Raw genomic sequence first — 23222 nt, 5'->3', positions numbered from 1 at the left:
GAATGTTCCTCCTGACTGCATCTGTGCTCCTAGAAAAGTGAGTGTACAACTTGGAGTCAGGCCCTGACCAGCAGAATCCTTGTCCCGTGTGTCGTCAGCAGAGGGCTGGTGAACCCTATTCACCTTGGGGCCCTATTTCCCAAGAGCACAGTCCATGTGGGATCTTGACACAAAAAACAGCCTGTCTGAACAGAGGCAACTGACTGATTGCTTCTTGGGGGCTCAGATGAAAGCTGGGAAGTGTGCTCAATTGGAGAGGAGTGTTCTTTTGGTTTAATTAATTGCTGACGTGGACACGAGAGGTTGCAAGTTCAGGGTTGACATCACTCAGGCCCTCGGATAAGGAATCTAAGCCAGTGATTTGCTGGTTGCTTAATAGCACCAAGCACTGCCTTAATGCAAGTCAAGGGCACTGACAGGCTTTTGATTTGCTGATTAACTTTTTAGTACTTAAGGTAGAATGTGACTGTCCTTTCCAATCGTAGACCACATCTTGCCTTTCAAGGGGCCCTGGGGGATCTGTTTTCCTGTCCTGACGCTGAGGGCCAACCTGGAACTGCACTGGGACTGCAGGCTCCAGCCTTGTAGCTCTGTTTGTCTTGGAGTTCCGTCAAGCAGGGCAGGATGGAACGCTCTACTTGAACACTGAAGATGTCAGGCCCACCCCTCTGACCTTCCTCTGAGCCCAGCGGCTCTGATAAGTGGGCAGACCTTGAGCCTGGAGACCCACAGACACACTTGGATGATTTTACAGAAATCAGCCGGGCAACCTCCTGGTAGAGCTCTGAGCAGCTCCGCAGGGGCCACCTGCCAGCGCTGCAGGCATGGCCAACCAGACCAATGCCTCTACCGCATACGACAGCTACGAATACTACCTGGACTACCTGGACCTCATTCCCGTGGATGAGAAGAAGCTGAAGGCCAGCAAACGTGAGTCCCGAACTGGGAAAGCTGGCCAGGCAGAGGCTGGGGGTGAGTCCCGAACTGGGAAAGCTGGCCAGGCAGAGGCTGGGGGTGAGTCCCGAACTGGGAAAGCTGGCCAGGCAGAGGCTGGGGGTGAGTCCCGAACTGGGAAAGCTGGCCGGGCAGAGGCTGGGGGTTGGCCCAAATGACTTTTCTCCATTCACTTAAGAACTACAGCAGATGCCCACCGGGAAGCCAGAATATGACTTGAGCTCGTGGATATAAGGGAATGGCGGGGGGTGGCGGGTGTACCTGTTATCTTCTGTAATAAGTTTGGAACTAACCTCCTGAGAAGCTAAGACACTTTGGGAGCAGAATCTACTGGTAAGATAGATTTCTTGATAGAGTTAGATTTGTCTGGAGTTCCAATAAGCTAGATGAGTTTCTTCAAATTGCAGATTTCACGTTTTCTGTTGCCTCTATACAGATGTGGGAGAGAGTTACTGTGTCCACTCCTAAGATGTGTGACTTACTAATTCTTATTAAAATACCCACCAGTGCTTCATCTTCACAGTCTCAGGAAGGACAACCAGACAAGTAAACATCCTTTTCCTCCTTGCCCCAGCCCAGCCTTTATCTCTTGCGTAACTTGGTACTTTGTCAGCGATCTCCTCTGATTATTCCAGCTAGTCAGTCAAGATAATGAGTTGACTGAGTGAATGAACATGTAAAACAAAACAAAACAAAAACAAAGTCTCAGTTTCAGGAGCCCATCCTCTCTGCCTATTCTGAAGTCCCTTGGGTTCCTTGGGATTTCACCACCATCACACACTATGTCCTTCAAAAAATGAACGCAGTCCTTTGAAGGAACCGGATGCTTCTCGTATGAAAAGAAAGATAGTCTGTTACACACCAGCTCGAAACTGAAATTCACTCGGATGGTATCATTTAATAAAAGGAGGCAGATCCCTGGCAGGGCCCTTGGGGGAAGTCCTATAGAATGTCTGGTTAGGAAGTGTTCCTGTTTCCTGTTTCATTTACAACTTGCAGAAGCTGAGGACTTCTGTTTCATGTTTGCTGAGGACTTCCTGTATCCCTGACACTGTAGCAAAACATTTGGGGGGAAAATGATTTGGCGTGTGTTTTCTGATACAAGGTATATAATCATGACATTAAAATGCAGATTTTTTTCACCTACGACTCACAATAAGGAAGACATATAGTAATAGGGAGAAAGTGGCAGATTTGAAATCAAAGCCCACATAAGTATATTATCAAAAGTTCAGAACTTCGGGATACATATTGATCTGGACAACATGTAGATCTGCATTCAGGAAAGACTTTTTAAAATTAACACGAATTAAATAAAATTCTGGCTCCGCTTCAGACACTCCTGTCCTTTCGTATGCCAGACACCCCTCTCAGCCACCACCTGGGCTCCAAAGAGTCTCCCAGCTGCTTTGGGTGGGAGGACCGTTTGCAACTCTAGAATCTTAGAACACATGATCTCAGTCCTCTGCCTTTCCCCCCTTACCCACAAACAACTTCCATTTCTGACAAAAACGGCTGGTGTTCTCTAAATTGTGTATGAGGTTTGAGATGTTCTTTCTTGCACACTTGAACTAGAGTTGGAAGTTTACAACCTGGGGAGCTAGAAATGAGATCAAATAAGAAATTCCTCCTCAAACTCCCAAACCCAGTAAAGATTATCTCAGCGAGGAATCTCACCAGAGAGACAAGTCACCGCCTTACCACCCCCCAGACAAGCTAGATGTTGGCGGCTTTTGACTCCTACAGGCGGAAGCCAGTTGCTGGGTCATCTCTCCCATGAAGAGTAAACATCGATTGGTATTTTCATAGCAAGGATTCAAGTTATGCATCTTAGGGGACTGACAAAATAACTCTCCCATATCTGCATACAGACAATAGAAAACATGATATCTACAATTTGAAGAAACTCAGCCAGCTTATTGGAACCCCAAACAAATAAATTAAACTCTATCAAGAAGTCCATCTTAAGGAAATTCCCTGGCGGTCCAGTGGTTAGGACTCGGTGCTTTCACTGCCGAGGGCGCCAGGTTCGATCCCTGGTCGGGGAACTAAGATCCCACAAGCCATGTGGTGGTGTGGCCAAAAATTAATTAACTAATTAAAAAAATAAAATAAGAAAAATTTTAAATCTCATTTATTTTTTTAAAAATCCATCTTAAAAGAATATTCTGTCTCAAAAGTATCCTAATGTCTTAGAATGTTAACTCCAGATTTATTACAATGGATATCAGATACCATTTTATACCCAACCCCTAGATATCAGGAATCTTTGACACCCACAGGGAGAGGTGCTCCTTCTGGGATCCTTTATTCCTGTTTGCAGGTGGATTCCCAACCACTGCGCCACCAGGGAAGCCCTGACCACATTTTTTAAATATATTTTTTAAAGGTTGATATGCTCCTTAATAAATGACTTCACTCTACCAGTCAGAAAAAAATCAGTGTTAACGTTTTGGTGCCTAGCCAGTTAGGGTGGTTCTGTGTCCGTATCCTCATGTGCACACAGGCACATACACACGTGCATGCCTGGACATACACACACACCTATACACCCACATACAATTGCACTCCTACTTTGTGTGCTGTTTTGTAATGACTCCTGCCTGGAGCTGCTGAGGGGAAACTGAGAACTCCCTTGGGTGCCCTCTCTCCTCCCTGGGCCTGTCTGTAACTGTATGAGGCTGGGTCCAGTGGGTGCTCAGCAGAGCTCAGGTGGGGAGGACAGGCCACCGAGCTTGTGGGAAGTTGTGTTATCAGCTGGTGACAATGACTCCATTTTCTGGTCCCTTTGGAAAACATCAACCTACAAGCTTATCTCCTTCTGCCCCCTGGTTTCAGTCTCTCTCCATCTTCACTTCCATCTCCTCAATCTCTTCTTTCTCTTGCTGCCATACTGAGGGCGACCAGCCTTCTAGGTTTGCCCAGGACTGTCCCATGGATGCATATTGAGAAACCCAGGCACATCGGATGGTCACCTTAATTCTCCTCTCCTTCCTCAAGCCCCACAAACATAGGAACAGGGCTGCCACTAACCCCCATGGTAGAGAAAAATTAGAAAAAAGCCTCCTCCTTTGGGCACACAGCTAATCACAACCCATTCAGGTGGGGTCCCTTGAGCAGTGTGCAGCCTGTGTAACTGTTCACGGCGTCCCTGCATAGGAGGGACTCCAGGCTCAACCATGTGCCCTTTGCTCATTTCCCTGCCCCTGCCCTCCCCAATAGGTCTAAGCCCCCTTTTCCTCCTGGTAGTCCCTCTGAAATTAGGAACTGTCAATTTTATTTTCAATCTTTTCAAAGACATCCACTTCCGCACCAGAAACACTCCATACCTTTTCCCACCTTCTGGCCATTGCTCATGATTAATTCAACAATCAAAATTCTGTACTATACATTACACGTCAGACAGTTGCACTGGGAGCTGGAAGTATAAAAGCAAATGGACTAAATCCATGTCCTCGATTTTTTTTTTAACAACTTTTTTTTTTTTTTCCCGGTACGCAGGCCTCTGACTGTTGTGGCCTCTCCCATTGCGGAGCATAGGCTCCGGACGCACAGGCTCAGCGGCCATGGCTCACGGGCCCAGCCGCTCCGTGGCATGTGGGATCTTCCCGGACCGGGGCACAAACCCGTGTCCCCTGCGTCGGCAGGCGGACTCTCAACCACTGCACCACCAGGGAAGCCCAACAACTATTTTATTTTATTACCATGTTGATCTATTTTGTGATGATGTATTTCCAAGTAGGTTACAGACCTCATGACACTCCTCCACCAAATTTAGGAAACTATTAAAAGTTAGGACATCACAGTACATCTAAACTCTTCAACAATTATTTCTTAGTATCATCTAATCTCCGGTCTATATTCAAATGTTCCCAGTTCCCCCCAAATGTGCATGAGAGCTATTTTGTCCACTCCATGCTGATGAGCTGCGTCTGGTCCCTGGAGTCTCTCTTAGTCTAGACCAGACCCCTTTTGTAGATAACACTGGCTCGAGGAAGAGATCAAGCAGGTTACTCTGTTGATCCTCAACTGTCCCGTCAAGTGGGAGATACTGATCAGTAATAAACGTTTATTCAGTTAACGGTGTTAGGCTGGAGATTTGCAAAAGTTGCCCACAGAGCACAGGGAAGGACACCTGTGAGGTGAAGGAAGGCTTCCCAGGGAAGATGTGGCAAAGCTGAGTCCAAAAAATCGATTAGAATTTGCCTGCTACTCAGGGGGCTGGCGCAGGGTAGAGAACAGTTACACTCCTGTAGGTAAAAGATGTGTTTCCGGGACGGTGTTTTGGGAAGGGTGACAAAGGATGAGCTCCGGATCCCCGAGGGCCAGGTTCTTGCAGGCCAGCCTTGGAGGATTCCTGTAAACTGCAGGGCGTCATTTAAAATTGTAAGCAGGGAAGAGACAAGGGCCGATTTGCTTGCTAAGAAAATGGCTCTGGTGAACATATAAATGTGAGGGTCGGTAGGGTAGTGGTGACACGTGGGCAGGAAACAGCCATGTGCTGGGGCTGGAAGCATAAAGTTGAAAGGATCCCTACCCTTAGGAGTTCACAGTATAGGAGGGAGCGGCCGCATAAATGAACGAATGAGCGTGCTCCGGTGTTACAGCCATGGGAATAGAAGTATGTGAGGCTCAGCGAGGCCAAGTGACTTACTTAATGTCACGCAGCTGACTAGTCACAGAGCCACGACCTAAATTCCAGCTCTGATGCCTCAGGACTCTTCCCAGGACACTTTTCATGATCAGGGGGCAGATTCTCACCAGGATGTCAGATCCAGCAGAGCAGGAACCTTTGTCCTCCTCTCTCTCTCTCTCTCTCTTTCTCCCCCACGAGCTCCTAAATAGTGCCTAGCACACAGTAGGCACACGATAGCTGTTTGCTGAATGAATGAATAAACTAATGTGAAGTAGGCTGCTCTTGCACACATTATTAATTTTTATGATGAATATTTGCACCAATTATCAATTTATTGCCTCTCAGCTCTGAATGCGCCCTTCAAAATAGGCTCTGTGATCAACGATGGAATTTTCTTTAAAGTGAGCACGTGTTAGGCTTTCTCAGGAGAGGGCTCTGGAGGGCACCGCTGGAGCACCGGGGCTGGGGGTTCAGCAGTGAGGGCGTGGGGACGTCTGGGGGAACTAGCCCCGGTCCCTGGCCCAGAACACCGTCTCCCTGAGATCTTGCAGCCTCGGTGTGGCAATAACCTCTCTGCAGCCATGTAGACAAAGAAACCAAAGCCCCCGGGCAACCTGTGGTCGGTGGGGGAGGTGCCACAACTCCTCCATCTTCCTCTCTTCCCCCTCAACACCCCCACCCACCCACCAGGCCTCCAGAGGGCTCTCCATGGTTTGTCTAGCAGCTCCAGGCAAACTCAGGCCTGGCTGAATGACCCAACCCCTCTGCCATCCAGTGGCCAAACCACATCTCCTCCAGGGAGGTCTGAACCCCTTCCAAGTTTGTCCTTCCTGGGTGTTATAGGCTGAATTGTGTCCCCCGGCCCCCCACCAAATTCTTATGTTGAGGTTCTAACTCCCAGTACCCCAGAAGGTGACAGTATTTGGAGATAAGACCTTTACAGAGGTGATTAAGTTAAAATGAGGTCATTAGGCTGGGCCGTAATCCAGAGCGACTGGTGTCCTTGTAAGAAGAGATTAGAACACAGACACACACAGGGAGATGACCATGAGAGGACCCAGTGAAAGACAGGCCAAGGAGAGAGGCCCCAGAAGAAACCGACCCTGCTGACACTTTGGTCTTGGACCTCCAACCTCCGGAACTGTGAGAAAATTAATGTCTGTAGTTTAAGTTACCCCAGACATGGTACTTCGTTACAGCAGCCTGTATTAGTCCTTTCAGTCTGCTATAACAAAGTACTATAGACTGGGTGGATTAAAAACAACAGAAATTTATTTCCCACAGATCTGCAGGCTGGGAAGTATGCAACAGACACATAGGGAATGCCCTGGGTTGTCTCCATGGACTCGAGGGCAGGGCACCCTCTCCTACAAGATGAGGGTCTTGGGGGACTCCTAATACTATCTACTGTCTCTAAAGAAAATTCCTCAGAGCTAAGCATCACCAAGTCAGATTTTAAGTAGTCAAGCCCTGTCTTGGTCTCCTTGGGCTGCTATAACAAAATATCACAGGCTGGGTGGCTTCAATAACAGATATTTATTTCTCACAGTTCTGGAGGCTGGAAGTCCAAGATCAATGTGGCAGTAGATTCTCTGTCTGGTGAGCACTTGCTTCCTGGCTTGTAGATGGCCACCTTCTCTTTGTCTGCTCACAAGGCCTTTCCTTGGTGCAAATGGTGAAAGAGTGTATGTGTGTCTCTTTCTCTTCTTATGAGGTCACTAATCCTAATGAGGGCTTCACCCTCATGACCTCATCTAACTCTAATTACCTCTCAAAGGCCCCACGTCCAAAAATCATTGCACTGGGGATTAGGGCTTCCACATATGAATGGTGGGTAGGAGACACAAACATTCAGTCTATAGTGGCACCTTTGTCTTGGCCATCAGCTGAAGCAGACAGAGAGAATTCACTATGCACATCCTGTCTCCTAGATATATTTCAAATCAGATCTGGCTGTGTATGCTATTTTGTACCCTGCTCTTACTGACCTCACAGTATTTTCTTTTCCCATGTTGTTAAATATTCTTTCACAAAAATTTTGCAAATAGCTGCATGGTGTTCTAGAAATATGTATCTTTGAGCATATAGAATGTTTCCAGAATGTTGCTCTTATAAGCAGTGGCCTTGGGGAGAGAAGAACTTCTTCCACTGTTGTGTGTTAAGTAAAGATGTCTCGCCTATTTCTGTCCTTAGTATTTGAATTCAAAAAAGTTCACTAAAAAAGAAAAAGCCTAAAAAATGCAAAAGCAGCAATGTTCCTCATCCAATCTCTGTGCTCCCGTTATCACTGTGTCACTTTTGTTTTCTGTGATGATCAGCAAAAGGCAGCATTGGGCAGTCTCAGGGATGCTCTGTTACCTGGCTTCGAAGGTACAGTAACGTAAGCGTGAGTCCAGGTGAGGGGGGACAGAGGTCAACCACAGCAAGCAGGTGACCTCCTTTACTGACAGATGTGACTTTCTCTCCCTGCCAGTTCCTCTGGGCTGGATCGCCAACCCAGTCAAACAAATCAGAAGGCATCATATCCCAGGTCTCTGCAGGGGTGCGCATCAAAGACAGAAAGATGCTGGGAATGCTTTGGGCAAAGAGGCAAAGCTCTCGCTCAGATCGTCTCACTAGAAGGTCACCTAGGGCAGCTGGTAGACATGGTGAAGTCCAGGCTGGGTTCAACTCCTGTGTCAAGTAGAGAAGACAAAAATAGAAGACAAAAATCCCCGAGCTCATGTGTTAACCTAACAAGCAGGAAGGATTTTAAGATTTTTGTGTTCATGCCCAGACAGTGCAATTTATTCCATCATGGTTGGGCAGATAATTGGAAACGTCTAGGGATTTAGATATACTTTTATGAGCATTGAGTGCTGACTTGAAGGCTGTGGGTTGCCCTTTCCCAGGATGGCTTAAAATCTGGTGTGATTCTGTTACAGGGACGTCACAAGGATTGTTACCCTTGTGATTTTTCAGACGTGGCTTCTGTTTCACGGAAAGGTTAAGAATCTTCCCAACACTGTCAGAAAGGTGGAAAATGCAAATCTGTTTCCTGAGACCCTGCCTGAACAGACTGATGACACGTTTGATCTTCTATTTGTTCCCTTTTCAGCGGCTAAGCTTAGGAGAAAAAAACAGTCCCATATTCCAGTCTTATAGCAACCATACAGATTATTTTAATACCATGAGTCTCCAGATGCTACTCAAGTACTCCCTTGCAGGGAGGAGTGAGATGAGTTGATTTTCCTTGGGTAGTGTCTGGCTTTACGGCTGTATTAGTTACCTCTCAGGTCAGTATGTCTTCTTCCTTTAATTAGAGGTTAGGAAGAATTCGTCATGGCCCATATTGACTTCTGCTGATGCACTGCTTCTGGCGGCTTCAATAATAAGGCAGTCTGGTAAGCTGGGATGAAGTGAGAGAGTGGCACGGACATATAGACATCATCAAATGTAAAATAGGTAGCTAGTGGGAAGCAGCCTCATAGCAGAGGGAGATCAGCTCGGTGCTTTGTGACCACCTAGAGGGGTGGGATAGGGAGGGTGGGAGGGAGATGCAAGAGGGAGGAGATATGGGGATATATGTATATGTATAGCTGATTCACTTTGTTATACAGCAGAAACTAACACACCACTGTAAAGCAATTATACTCCAATAAAGGTGTTAAAAAGTAAATAATAATAAGGCAGTCTATTCATCTGCTTCTCTGACAGCTAGGAGAGGAAAAACACACCACTAACCAATCTCTTCTGAACACAATGCATAGACTTCAGGGTAAAGATTGAACAAAGGACCTCTATATAACTCTTCTCTTTTGGTCGGAGGGATGAAGTTCAGGTTACAACTTTAATTATGATGTTTAAGTCTTCAGCAAATGGTCAGTTCCATGGACGTGACGTAAGCAGTGAAAGTGATTTTTAAACAAAGATATGAGTATGTTTACCTTGGAACAAATTTCTCATCTAGCTAGCCCCATGTGGAGCTGCCAAACTTGAATGAGTCTGTCATTGCTCAAAAACTGCTTGGAACTCTTACTTTGGAAATGACTTTGGTGGCCATGACACATTCTATGAAATGTCCACAGAGATAAATTATGTATGTCTTTGGAGAGTGGATTTGCTTCTGAGAAATAGTTAAGAATCACCCAGAAACCAATCAGGTGAATGGACTTAAGCTGATTGATACCAGCTGGGTGTCAAAAATAAAATATCTCATAAAGTAGCAAAACTGGTGTGTGTGTGTGTATGTGTCCTTCAAGGTAATTGCAAAAGAAGAATTTATAAATGTCTGATCATCGTATGTATTTTAGGAAAATTTAGATGACTGTGGAAGAGAGCAGATGATTATTTTGAAGGTCCGCATTCATTTGGATTTGTCAGTTTTGATGTGTTCATTTAAAAAGTCAATTTTTTTACAGATTCAATAGAGAAAATTGGTTAAATTAACAGAGTTCCAGATAAAACAGATGTTGATTTCTCTTTCATGTACAAGTTTGAAGGATGGGATGGTATGTCAGCTCCATGAAATCTTCAAGAAGTAGCTTTGTTCTAGCTCATATCTCTGCCATCCCTGCCATCCAAGCCTGGCTCTAGCCATCACATCCATGTTCTGGGCAACAAAATGGAGTAAGGGCATAAGAAGGGACATGGGTTTTAGAAATCCAGCCATCTCTGCAGAAGGACTCCTAGAACCGGCTTGTAACAGCTCCACTCGCATCTCATTGGCCAGAACCTTGTCTCATGACCCTACTAACTGAAAGGGAGGCTGGGAAATGTAGTCTTCATGCCAGGAAGCCATGTGACCTGCTAAAGGAGGGGTTCTATTACTATGGAAGCATGTGAAAGCAAACATTAGGATTGACAGCCAGCAGTCTATGCTACAATTACCTTCACTCATAGCTTACATTTTAGTGAGCTTGAAGGATACTGTGATATTACTTGCCACAAAGCCCTCGTAACTGAAATAATATTAGTTCTATTTATACATTGGTTCACGACCATTAAACAAGGAATTGTGCCATGTACATTGCATATACATATTATTTTATTTAATTTGCCTAACAGCCAAAAAACACATACTATTATCCCCATTTAACAGATAAGGAGTTTATCTGTTAATAAATTTAGAGATGTAAAAAAGATTGCCTGAGATCCAAAAGCTAGGAAATGACCAAGTCAGAATTTGTTAGCCTCCAGAGCCTAGGCCCTTAACCCCGTCATTATTCCCCAAGAAGGGAAAAACCTTGGGGTTCATTTTATTCTAGGGCCTTGGAGAAGAGGGAAGGGAAGGGGAGCTTTCCGTGGCTGGACCAGTTTCATTGTCAAGCCAGCCTGGTGCTCCTTGTTGTAAAGACAAGCCCATGGATGTTTAAACATTTCCAACACTGGGGAATGACAGCTCTCACCCTTGGTACAAAACGTTCTCTCAAGCACTTAGGCTGAACCTTCAGGAAGAAGAGGAAAAAACCCTATTTTCTTGGTCGTGTTTTTCAACAGAACACGATGAAATAGAATGTGGTACAGGAAACAGTAGCTAGTGGCTACTGTTCGCCTTTTTGGTCTGGCGAAATGAAAATTTCACTTCTCTGAAGACGCTGTGTTCTGGGAGCGGTAACGTCTCATTTCCTGCTCAGCGTCTGGAGATAATGACCAAGGGCTGGGGCAGAGAGCGTGAGCCTGGGGGAGGGGAGCCTGGGAGAGGGGAGGGGGCGTCTCAACTGCTCAGCTTTGGGGTCTGTTTTCTTAGAGGCTCTGACGGAACTTACGTAGGTGCCAAAGACCTCAAATCCTGCATTACTTTTATGAAAGTAAAAGAGCGTTAGTGTCTGCAGAAATCTGAAACTTCCTTATACAATAAAAATCCCAAACCATATTTTCTGAAAACATACATACTCTTATACTTTGAGGGTTATACAATAAATTGGGACTCTTTGGGACAGAGTTGAACCGAAGCAGGTATTGTGGAATAATACACAGTGAGCAGGCAAGGAACACTAAGGAAGTCAGAGGCTTCTTTTTTTTTTTTTTGCGGTACGCGGGCCTCTCACTGTTGTGGCCTCTCCCACTGCGGCGCACAGGCTCCGGACGCGCAGGCTCAGCGGCCATGGCTCACGGGCCCAGCTGCTCCGCGGCATGTGGGATCCTCCCGGACCGGGGCACGAACCCGTGTCCCCTGCATCGGCAGGCGGACTCTCAACCACTGTGCCACCAGGGAAGCCCCAGAGGCTTCTTTTGATTGACGTATACACACTACTGTATATGAAATAGATAACTAATAAGAACCTACCGTACAGCACAGGAAACTCTCTACTCAATACTCTGTAATGGCCTATATGGGAAAAGAATCTAAAAAAAAGAGTGGATATATGTATACGTATAACTGATTCACTTTGTTGTATACCTGAAACTAACACAACATTGTAAATCAACTATACTCCAATAAAAATTTTTTTAAAAAGTCCTTAAGCTTAAGACGGATGGCAACAACCTCATTTCCTGTTTCCCAGGAGCCCATAGGGCCCCTACAACAGTCTGTTGCTCTAGGGCACCCCCATCGGTTTCTCAGGTCAGGGACAGAAAGCAGAGAGGATGTGAGAGTCAGCCTGGGGGGCTTTGCTGTCCTTGCAAAGCTTTGCTGTCCTTGTCCTCTCTTCAGTGTGAGTGCCGAGTTGCTGATGCATTACTAGGTGGTGGAGGTCCAGGATTCTTTTTGCAGATACTGCATCTGTTCCTTATTACCTGTTTTTGACACTTTTAGGACCTAAAATCGACTCTTTCAAAGTCTCAGTTTCTCCCTCTACCTGTCTTGGATCATAGAGGGCAGTGGTAACGGTCTTTACTAAATTACTATTATTTACCCCACAAATGACTCATAGATCTCTAGTCCTCCATTCAGTTATTTGTTCATTTGTTCACCCATTTATAAACATCTTTTCATTTGAATCCATCACAAGAACATCTTTTGTTTGAACAGAACCCAGCAGAAGGCAGGGCACGGCTGGCACAGGCAGTGCAGCAGGAGTGCCGAGGACGCTGGGGGAGAGATGCAGCATCCTGAAGGGGGTCAGCGATTTCTGGTGGGCAGGTTGGCCCCCTCTGAATCCTTAACAGCCCCCAGCAAAGCCTGGCTCCTGTACGTGCTTAATACATGCCTGTTGATTACTATCCTTCAGTGGCTTCCTTTGGTCACACATGTAGGTGCCTAGCATATCCTGGTCTGGGGCATCTTGTCCTGGGGGCATGAGTGTGTCTGGGAGAAGATACTTGCAGACACTAATTATGAGCCTGGTCCTCTGTGCCCAGAGCCAAACACAACCCCCAGGAGAAACTATACCCCTGCAGTTCCCTAGCAACTTGCCGAAAGTTCCAGACCCAGAGTCTCAGAGAAAGGAACCTCCTGACCTGCCAGGATCTACCCGGGGCCCAGAAGAGACTAAGCATCTTTCCCGTTTTCCCCGCGTACTGTCACCTCCGGCCACAGATACAGCCAGAGTAGTGGCTGCAATAGTGCTTTTTCCTCCTGCCACTGCCCCGCAGCTAGGCCTGTCTCTCGGAAAGAAAGGGACCGGCTCTTTCCACCTCTAGCAGGCTGGCCGTGGCAGACCTCGGGTGACAACTCCACAGCGGGAAGGGCCTGGCCCTTCATGCGGCAGGCTGGCACAGTTGCCTAGCGCACATCTTTTTTTCTAAGTCTCTGATCTTGGGGTCTTTGAAGGTGTCCCTAACCAGGCTGGTAGGGGCTGCAGCCCTCACAGGGGAGGGGAGGGCGTCTTGCCACGAGAAGTTGCTCACAGCTCTTTCTTCTCCCTCCCGAGAGGCAGGGAGGAGGGGAAATCCATTCTCTGATCATCAGTAGCAGCTGAAAAAGCAAACCCATGAGGTGTCACCCAACTTCATTCACTGTTTTTTCCCCTCAATAAGCCCCCTAAACTCACCGAGAGGCCCGTGGCCCTGGGAAAAACGCCAGGTCCCTGCTGCTGCCCGTTTCCTTCCCAAGGTTATCATTAATGGAAAAATCTGCCCCCGTACCTCCACCCCCCCATCACAGCCAAGAAGACTTAGCCCCAGAGCCCCATCCCCACAGCACATGGGGGCCCTCGCTTCCCGGCCGTGGGCCCTGTGACATCACACTGACGTGGAGACACGTGTCTGCCTCCCACAGATTCGATCGTCATCGCCTTCTGGGTGAGCCTGGCAGCTTTCGTGGTCTTCCTGTTCCTGCTGCTTCTGTCCATGTCCTGGCCAGCCTCCCCGCAGACGAGGAAAGTAAGGACAGGCGGAGGTATGTGGTAAGTGGCCACGTGAGGGGCTAAATAGGGGGTACCCGTATGTCCCAGGTGGAATATTATTTGGCCATAAAAAGGAATAAAGCCCTGATTCATGCCACAACGTGGATGACCCCTGGAAACACTGTGCTACGTGAAAGAGGTGAGGCACTGAAGACCACACGTGGTGTGATTCCCTGGATGTGAAATGTCTAGAAGAGGCAAACCCACAGACAGGAAGCAGATTAGCAGTTGCCCAGGGCTGGGAGAAGGCAGAGTAAGTGGGGCTGACTGCTAAGGGGCACAGGGTTTCTCTGGGGCACGAGGTAACTATTCCAACATAGATTGTGGTGATGGTCGCACAACTCAGGGAACGTACTAAAGACCATTGAATTATAAACTTTAAACGGGTGAACTTTGTGGTGTGTAGACCATAACTCAGTGAAGCTGTTGAAGACCATGAAGCGGAAGTTAAATTGGAGGCACAATCTATGCATTCCAAGTAGCCACTAGAGCCGAGCTCGTTGTATGTTAATTCTCCTGTGCTACACAACTGGCCTCCTGCACCCAACTTTCCCTTCCAGCTGAATCCGCCCAACACAGCCACCGCCGTCCCAAGGACAATGCTTACAAGGGGCCCTATACCCCCTCTCTCCCTGCCATAGCTCCTGGGACCAGGGGTGGGCAACCAACCCGGAGACGGCTGGTCCAGGGCTGGCCACTGCCCCTAGAGACACATGGCCTGGCAGGGGAGCTGGGGCCACGAGGCACTGAGGGGGCCAGAGGAAGATGGTGGCTGGGTACCATGATGGACCAAGAACTCCTGGGATGTGGGAACCATGAGTCAGCACAGGCAGCTGGGAGCAGGGAGAGGTGGGCAGAGCTGTTCTGAGAGGAGGGGAAGAGGAGCCTCCAAGCCCCTGAAAGAATCAGAGGGCAGCCCCCCTGCCTGATGGGGTCCCCCTGCCAGTTCCCCGAGGGCCTGCGGATTCACAGACCTGCCTGGAGGGGCCTGTCTCTCCTATCCCCTCGTCCACCCGCCGTGTCCATAGTGTCTCATGCACCGGGTCTACACACACCAGGTCATTCTGGTTCCCTTGGTCACATGTGGGAGGCGGGGACCAGCTTTCGAGCAATGAAGAAATCCATTCTTTCAGTTTTCAGAACTCACATTGAAGCTAAGCAGATTTTTACCCCCAAGAGATCCCCGAGGGACAAACTAATGAAATTGACTTTCTTTTCTACTCTTCTGCGGTGACTTGGAACAAGCCCTGTGCTAGGGACAGTTTGCGAGGATACTCAGCTACCTCCCAGCGGAAGGTTCCCCAGCCTGGTGGGCACAGGGGTTTTAGCATCTTCTGGGCTACAGTTTTACCACAGGGCAAAATAATGACGCTCTTTGTCCTGACTGGCCGCATGGCTTACTACAGAAAATGCTCTCCAGGAACTTTGTGACAAGGAATGCTCAGGACTGCCAAATAGATCCTTAGTTAGACTTAGGAAAGAGAATGCTGAGCTGCTTCCCAAAGAGTCGTTCTTTCCATGATGGAAAAAAAAAAAAAGATTGTGCTAGCATCATTTGAGTCATCTGGAAGGAGGGCTTAGCTCCCTCGTGCTCCCTTCCTGGCCTTCTTCATTCACATTCCAATTATAACCACATCTGAACTAGTTCTCTAGCTTAGACAGCTATCGGTACATGGCCTCATCTCATCCTGATACCCACAAGGCAGTTATCATCCCACTTCACTAATGAAACTAAAGGCAGGCGGGATGTGTCCTGTGCCCCCAGCACCTCGAGTGCAGGAGGGTCCATCCAGGGAGGATGGATTTCTGGCTCAGATACAAGTTGGCATGAGGTACGGACACGAGATGAGCTACACTCAAACACGTGGATGGACGGAAGGTCAACCTCCCCCCCTCCCATCCGCCCACCCCTGCCTCCACCAGCTGTGAATCTGTGACATGAGGTCAGAGGGAAAGCCCCAAGGTCAGGGTCACCATCGAGCACTTCCTCTTCTCTTCCATTTCTCCACTGTGGTAGCCTTGGTGAGCCAGGATGAGCCCCCCCCCCCCAGCCCTGGGCCTGCTTCCCCGGCAGAGGGGCTCTCGCCCTGTGACTCTCCCCTGCAGGCTTTGGTCAGGCAGGAGGGTGCAGCAGGGAGTCCCCTCCCCAACCCGGGGAAGGACAGTTCTCTGGGCAGCTTGGACGCTTCCTTCCCTCTGCTCTGTCCGCAGGAACAATGCCCAGCACCACCCAACGTGCCCCTGGAGTCTCGGCCTCAACCTCCCCTTCTGTGTCTGGAAGCAACCCCAGCACCACGGGGCCCCCCAGGGGACCCCGCCGCCTCTACCGAGCTCGGTCGAGGAACCAGGTGGCAGAGCGTTGGGCCCCGTCCAGCAGCTGCAGCAGGAGAGTCCCTCCACCTCGGCCCCCTTCCACCCCCCAGGGCCACCCTGCTCTCCTCTGGGAACTGGCCCTCGATGGGGACCTGCACGGCACCAGCTGATGTCAGGAACTTCAAGCCCAGTGAGCCTCCCCTGCAGACAGAACCTCTCGACAGTAGAACCAACAACCCAAACCAGGGCCATTGCTGAGTGAGCCGGGGAACTCAAACCAACCTGGACACACACGTGCCCTCTGAAAGCCTGGTTACAGGTAGCACGATGTGCAACTAGGTCAAGAATGACTGTACAAGGGGGCGCATGTATGCATTTACCCAAGGCTGGCAACAGCCCATCTGGCCGAGGGAGGAGGCCCCAAATATTGCTCGTTTCCTTTAGTGCACTTAACCTGCCTATTTACTGCTCATGCTGCTTTGGGAAGGATAGAAAAGTAAAATATGTATGAATTAAGATTAAAAACTATTCACTGATCTCTACCATGTCACTTCATAGTTTCCGCTATTACTTCTGCAATGTTTTTTTTTATCAACTCTGAGTTCGCTGGCTGATCTGCACCTTCTTTAGGACGCCCAGGGAGTGCCTGCCAGGTCCCCCTCCATCCCCCGCTGACACCCACTGTCACTAAGATGGGGCAGTGTGTGCCCGGCCAGACTCGCTGACTGTGGGCAGGGGACCTGAGCCACACCTCCGACCTCCCCAAGGCCTTTCACAGACAGAGCCCAGGGCGGCGTCTCCCCGGACAGGGCAGTCGGGCACAGCAGGCAAGGCTTAAGCCCGAGTGGCAGGAGGATCCCGTGCTGTGTGACTTCGTGTGACGTCTGATCCGAGACCCCCGATGGACGTAGTTCTCTAGTGCCCGACAGCCTGCCCCTGGCAGGGTGCCAGCACCATACCACAAAGCCCATACACCTCACCGCCCCCCATCCCAAGTGACTGAAAAATAATCCTGTAAGGTGAGGGCCAGGCCTGGCCTCGCCAGCCCGGGGGACAGCGGGTTAGAAGGGAAGATGGGGGAAGGGAGACTGATGGGCTCCAGAGATGCAGAAAGAGGGCAGAAAGGACCACATGGGCTTTCCAGCTTGAATCTAAACGTAGGACTCTGGCTTCACGACATTCTAAGAATATTGTTGTGGGTGTTTTGCAGGCGAGGGAATAGGGGAGGTAAATGCTCCTTGTCTTCTAGACGATGAGCCCCACTGTGGGAAGGGGACAAATGCCCAGAAGCGTTACTCTTGTCTTGGTAAAAATCTTAAGTCATTAAAAAAACCAGAAAAGGGCTTCCCTGGTGGCGCAGTGGTTGAGAGTCCGCCTGCCGATGCAGGGGACACGGGTTCGTGCCCCGGTCCGGGAGGATCCCACATGCTGTGGAGCAGCTGGGCCCGTGAGCCATGGCCGCTGAGCCTGCGCGTCTGGAGCCCGTGCTCTGCAACGGGAGAGGCCACAACAGTGAGAGGCCCGCGTACCGCAAAAAGAAACAAACAAACCTGAAAAGAGTCTAAACGACACTGGAAGGAGACAAAAGTGTAAATGTTTAAGCTGAAATCAAGCCATTGCCAGTGCAATAAACATCATATGGGCAAATAAACAGCCACCTCCCAGGCGGCAGACAGGGAATGCGTGTGCTGACGTGGCACGAGGGCCCAGCAGACCCCTGGGCACCTACCTGGGTGTGCAGGAGGGTACATGCAGAGCTTTAAGTGATCAGGACCAAGTTTTATCTGGGAAACCCATGAAACTTCATAGTCAACGTTCGTCAGCTACAGTATCAGTTAATGTAGGAATCTTACAAGTCAAATCCTGACCTCTGAAATGCAGGTCTCTGTAGAATAAAAAGAGCCTGTGATCACATCAATTAAACAAAACACAAAAACCTAACAAAAATAGACGTTTATTAACAAGTTATAAAATTCTAAATCCCCCTTTGAAACAGAAGTTTTAAAAATATAGGCTGTCTTTCCAAAGCAAAAGTCAAAACAATTCCATACTTTAAGGATTTAGTGTAACATCCTTTTTATTTCCTAAAATAACTTAACACAACACTGGCAGGGCTTATTCATTCAAAAAGTTCCACAAAGCTTCGTTTTAAAGCCTTAAGGCAAACTTTACACGTCTCTCTTCTTGCTCTTCTGCCTCATATATCTCTGGACACTTCGGCTTTAAAGTCCATGAATCCCTTACGCACTCAGAAGCGCCACCTCGATTTGTGGTATTTCTTTGAGGAAAAATGAGCCCCTAAGAGGAAGGGTCTTCGCTGACTGGGGCTCACGGCCCGAAGGTCCCCAAGCCCACTGTAACCCTGACTGCTTCGCACACGTGGTCCTTGAGCTTATTATTTATCAGTCAGTTAAAAGAAGCCAACTTTTCCTGTCAGGACACCTGGTCAACATTCAGAGCTTATTATTTATCAGTCAGTTAAAAGAAGCCAACTTTTCCTGTCAGGACACCTGGTCAACATTCAGAGCTTGTCATCTCGCAGGCCTTCCATGGAAACCCTTGACTCAACCTGACTCCTAGAGCCTGGAGCCGGAAGCGCCAGCCGCAGGGGGTTAAGTGTCAGGGATCGCGGCCGCGATGTCCTTGCAGAGCCTGACGACGGCCTCCTCGTCACCACCTTCTACGTCCTCCGAGGCGTCGAGGACCATCCGGACGTGGGTCAAGAGGGTGTCTGGCCGCTGGGCCCCCAGCCAGACGTCCTTAATGTACAGAGACACCAGGAACGCAGCAGTGGCTGAGGAAAGGGACAAGCCCATTAGAACGCAATCCGGTCAGTCGGAAAACAAGTCACCCGCCCACATGCACAAGGGCCCGGGGCTGTGCGAAGCCCCAGACAGCAGTGAGCGCGCACTGCCATAAATTAATTCCACCTTTGCTTGACTATAAGTCAACCTTTCTTGCTCATTTTAAAATTATCTTTTCATGCGATGAATGTGTGTGAAATGTAAAAAAAAGTTACTACAAGTCAAGCCTCTTCCGTGGTGCTGACCACCCAGGCCAAGAACCACAACCGAAGCTGGGGAGGAGCAGCCCGGAGTCACTTCCCATCATCCCCTCAGCGGCACAGGTGAGAAGGTTTACAGGCCCAGATTCAATTCCCCGACGGCGGCCACAGGAGAGGGCAGGGCACCCCGGCCACCAGGTGAGCTCACCTGCTGCGCTGTGGGCCCGCCCCCCTCCCTGCTCCCCCTCGTGTCCCTCATCCCCAGTGAAGGGCCCACCCTCCCGGATGAAGGAGCCACCTGCACATGGTCACAGCCTCCCTCCTGTCCTCCTACAGCCTCTGCTGTGGCCTCGTCTGTGCAGTCACACCTTTACTAAGAACCTGCTAAGCGCCAAGCACATAAATTGTGTGTGCGCGTGTGTGTGCTCTTGTGCACGTGTGCTCAAATGTACACACACACACACACACACACACCCCTGGCCATGACAGGAAACATAACTCTTCACGTGGGTAATAACGATAGAAACTTAGGGAAGCCACTGCTCTGCAACAGAGCGTCCCGGTGGGACGCAAGGCTGTGACGTGAGCACCTTTCTCCACTGTAAGCAAAACCATCACTAAAGGTCTCTCTCACCTGAAGGCAAAGGCAGAGATTTCCTCTCCCCCTACACTCAGGGCCCCGTGGCCCTCTCCGCGATCCTCAGAACCGTGGAGAGGGGCCCCCAAAGGCTTACGACAGGCTCTAAGGAACAGGAGATGCGCCCCACCCCAGGCCCACTCCCGCGTTTCTTCAGCCTCCGACCTGAGCACCAGGCTTACCTCGCGTGGCTGCATCCTCCGCGTTCAGAGAAGAGCGGTGGATGGCCTCGAGTATCGGCCGGTAGGGGCTCCCAGCGGGGCCGCGGGCCGCCCCCAGCTGCAGCATGACGGCGTTGAAGAGGCTGGCCGCGCTCTGCTCGGGCCCCGCCAGCCCCTCGGCGCCGCAGAACCTGCTATACAGCCTGAACATGCCGCTCGCCACGGCGCTGTCCTGAAGGAGGTCGGCCACCACCGCTGGCCGCGGCAAGATGCGGTTCCTGAGCCAGCCCAGGAGGCCCGCCGTCTCCACCCGGCCGAGCGGGCTCGCGGCCGCGGAGCGCAGCACCCAGCCGGCCACCAGGACGGTGACGGCGCCCACGGGGCCTAGGCCTTCGCTCTCAGGTTCGGGGTCAGGAAACACGGGCCCCCAGTGGGTCAGGATGGACCTCAGGAGGCCCCTGCACGCCTCCAAGGTGGACGCCGGCAGCTTGGGGTCCACCTCCTCCTCGGCCTCCCCAGGCCTCCGCTTCCGGCCCCGGAGGCCTTTGGCTCGGCCTGGCCCAACTGGCTTGTTCTTATCCTTGAGCATTTCTGTCACACACACACACGCACACACACCACACACATACACACACACCACACACATACACACACACACACATACCACACACACATACCACACACACATACACACACACCACACACACGCACACACACACGCACAGACAACACATGCACACACACCACACACACACCACACACATACACGCACACCACACATACACACGCACACACGCACACACCACACACACGCACACACACATACACACACACCACACACACATATACACACATACATGCACACACATATGTGCGTGCACACGGACGCACACACATACATATGCACGCACACACACACACAGAGGAAAGAGAAAAGGTGGTGAGACTGGTGTTCCGCCCACCCCCTAACACACACACAGATGCAGATGGTGGGGCGGCCCACGGGCTGTGCCCTCCCGGGATGCGTCCCCACGCTTGGAGCACAGCGAGTGCTCAGTGCTTCCCTGTGACCCGTCGTTACTGCTATCTTGGCAGCTGAGCGCTGGTTAGCGGCAGAGCTGGGACTCAAAGCCGGCCCCCTGCTCCCTCTCGGGCTATGAAGCCGGACAGGCCCTGTCTCTAAGCTGCAGACATGCCGCTCAGGGACGGTAAGACGCCGGCTGCTCCGCGGGGCAGCGAGCACAGCTTGGGGAGCGGGTCCGACACTCACTCAGCAGCTCCCTGACTTGGCATCTCTCCGCGGCTGCTCTCAGGTCCTCCTGGAGCCTGACGTCTCTCTCGACGAGGCTCCACTGGTGCAGGAGGACGAGGGCATCCCTGGTGGACAGCACAGTCTCGTTCACGGTGAAGCGGTTCATGTCCCTGAAGGCCTGCAGCACGGTGGCCCGGTACCTCAGCACGGAGTCGAGTGCCCCGAAGAAGCTGGTGAGCTGGGTGGAGGCCAAGGCGGGCCTGCGGGAGCCAACGCCACGGACTGAGCCAGGGCCACCTCCTTGTCCGGCAGCCCAGGACCTCGTCCTGCAGCTCAGCACACTGTCCACTCTCAGCCCGGGCGACCCTTCACAACAGACAAGAGCGTGGAGCACAGCGCAGGAAACGGGGAGCCCCTCCAGGGGGGGCAGAATGGGGCCCGGAGTCTGAGCTCCACCCTGGAGGCACAGAAAGCGCTCTGGAAACCGGGAGAGCTGGGCAGAGCCTGCGGTGAGGGTGCCCGCTGCCACGCTAAACAGCTCCAGGACCGCCAGTTCCTCTCCAACTCAGGAACTCTCAGCCTCGAGGGAAAAGGCTCGGCAAAGCCCGGGGACGGCACACCCACGGCCAAACCTGACGGTGGGCACTGCGGGGACGCACGTCCCTCCGAGTTCTAAGGAATTTAAAATTCAAACCCATCTGCCTTCCACAATTTTAACATTTACAATCAGTATTCTGAATAACAATCGGTTCTCAGAGACCAACGTTTCTCGGGACAACCCCAAAATAAGAAACGGGCGCTCTGGCATGAATCCAACAATTGAATTCCGAACAACAGAAAACCAAATGCCCGGTTCTTTATTAAGAAAGTTTCATTCTGAGATGACAGTCCGCTGGCTATCGATCCTCTGGTTTCAGTCAGCACACCCCTGCTCCCAAGTCAGAAATCTGAGGGCACACAGTGTATTTTCTCTAACACAGTAGAATCCGAGAAGAACTGAGCTCTCTTGAGGAAACCAAGAGTGTAATTCCAAGGGGAAAATACTGAAATTTTCAAGGAATTCATGGATAAGGGAGCCCACAGGCTAATGAAAGCGGAGGCGAGTTTGGGAGCAGCTTAACTTTCCTAGGCTTAGATCATGGAAAATATGTTCTTTCTATAAAACATTTTGAGTGCTTGGATCCAAAAGTCCACTAGATGGTTTGCTGCTAAAAATGATCTGGAATGACAGGCTTTAGGTTTTTCGAGTGTGCTAAGTTCTCACGGCCTTGAAAGGAACCTCCTGAAGTTGACATGGAAAGAAGAGCAGCTGAAGTAGGTTTCCTGACGTCACCGAAGGGATGGCAGCCCTCGCCCAGAGCCTACCTGTGGAGCCGTGACCTCCAAGGGGTCATGGCCAGTGGGGAGGGGCTTACCTCAGGTGCTTCGTGAGCACAAGGAGAACGTAGAGGAACTCGTCGACCAAGTGCAGGGCGAGCAGCTTCGGGGGCTCCTGGGACCCAGGCTTGCAAGGAGGCTGCTCCCCTGCCTCCAAGCCTCTGTCCCCCAGGGTGGTAACCCACAGCGTGTGCAGCAGGGAGATGAGGTTGGAGAGCAGCTGAGTCTCCAGGAACCTGAAATCAAATGTGGGAAAGTCCACTGTCTGTCACATTCTCTCCTCCCAGTGACATCTCCTGGAGGGAGTGGGCGGCAACCATGGAAGACACTGCAACGGTGGTGACCATCCCAAGTGGCAGACTCCTCCCCTCTCCCCCAGCCATCTATCCTCGTACCTCCCGCTGCAGCCCCCAAAGAGGGGGACACAGCATCTAAGTGAACACAGGATGTCCGCTATAGAAACGCAGCTCCACCCCAGGGCGAGGCCCCAACCCTCCTTTCTAGACAGCCAACCACCTCAGTCCCCACTGAGGGACATTCTGGAGCTGCTGCGGCACCGTAAGAAGAGGCTTCCCGCCCACGAGAACAACTCAACCCTGAAGCATAAAGGTAACAGCC

General features: G+C 50.5%; 2 protein-coding genes across 7 annotated transcripts in view; one reads left to right on the top strand and one right to left on the bottom strand.

The window, feature by feature from the left end:
- The first annotated feature begins 824 nt into the window (after positions 1-824).
- On the top strand, positions 825-16435 carry MRAP (melanocortin 2 receptor accessory protein). Its single transcript, XM_060297647.1, has 4 exons — positions 825-930; positions 13734-13837; positions 15809-15823; positions 16085-16435. Exons 1-4 carry the CDS (start codon positions 825-827, stop codon positions 16433-16435), a joined length of 576 nt encoding a protein of 191 aa, XP_060153630.1.
- Positions 16436-18111: 1676 nt separating this feature from the next.
- The window catches only part of URB1 (URB1 ribosome biogenesis homolog), a 65190-nt gene continuing 60079 nt past the window's right edge, over positions 18112-23222 (bottom strand). For all 6 annotated transcript variants that reach the window (XM_060297851.1, XM_060297852.1, XM_060297853.1 and 3 more), the window contains 4 exons: positions 22643-22840; positions 21246-21487; positions 19997-20566; positions 18112-18967 (listed from right to left, as the gene is read on the bottom strand). In XM_060297851.1, the coding sequence (XP_060153834.1) occupies positions 18786-18967; positions 19997-20566; positions 21246-21487; positions 22643-22840 (1192 nt within the window). In that variant the 3' untranslated portion in view covers positions 18112-18785. The remainder of the gene's footprint in view (positions 18968-19996; positions 20567-21245; positions 21488-22642; positions 22841-23222) is intronic.

The sequence above is a fragment of the Globicephala melas genome, chromosome 4 (genome assembly GCF_963455315.2).
Source record: "Globicephala melas chromosome 4, mGloMel1.2, whole genome shotgun sequence".
NCBI lineage: Eukaryota > Metazoa > Chordata > Mammalia > Artiodactyla > Delphinidae > Globicephala > Globicephala melas.
The sequence above is the reverse complement of the archived record's forward strand: the minus strand, read 5'-3'. Positions and strand labels throughout refer to the sequence as shown.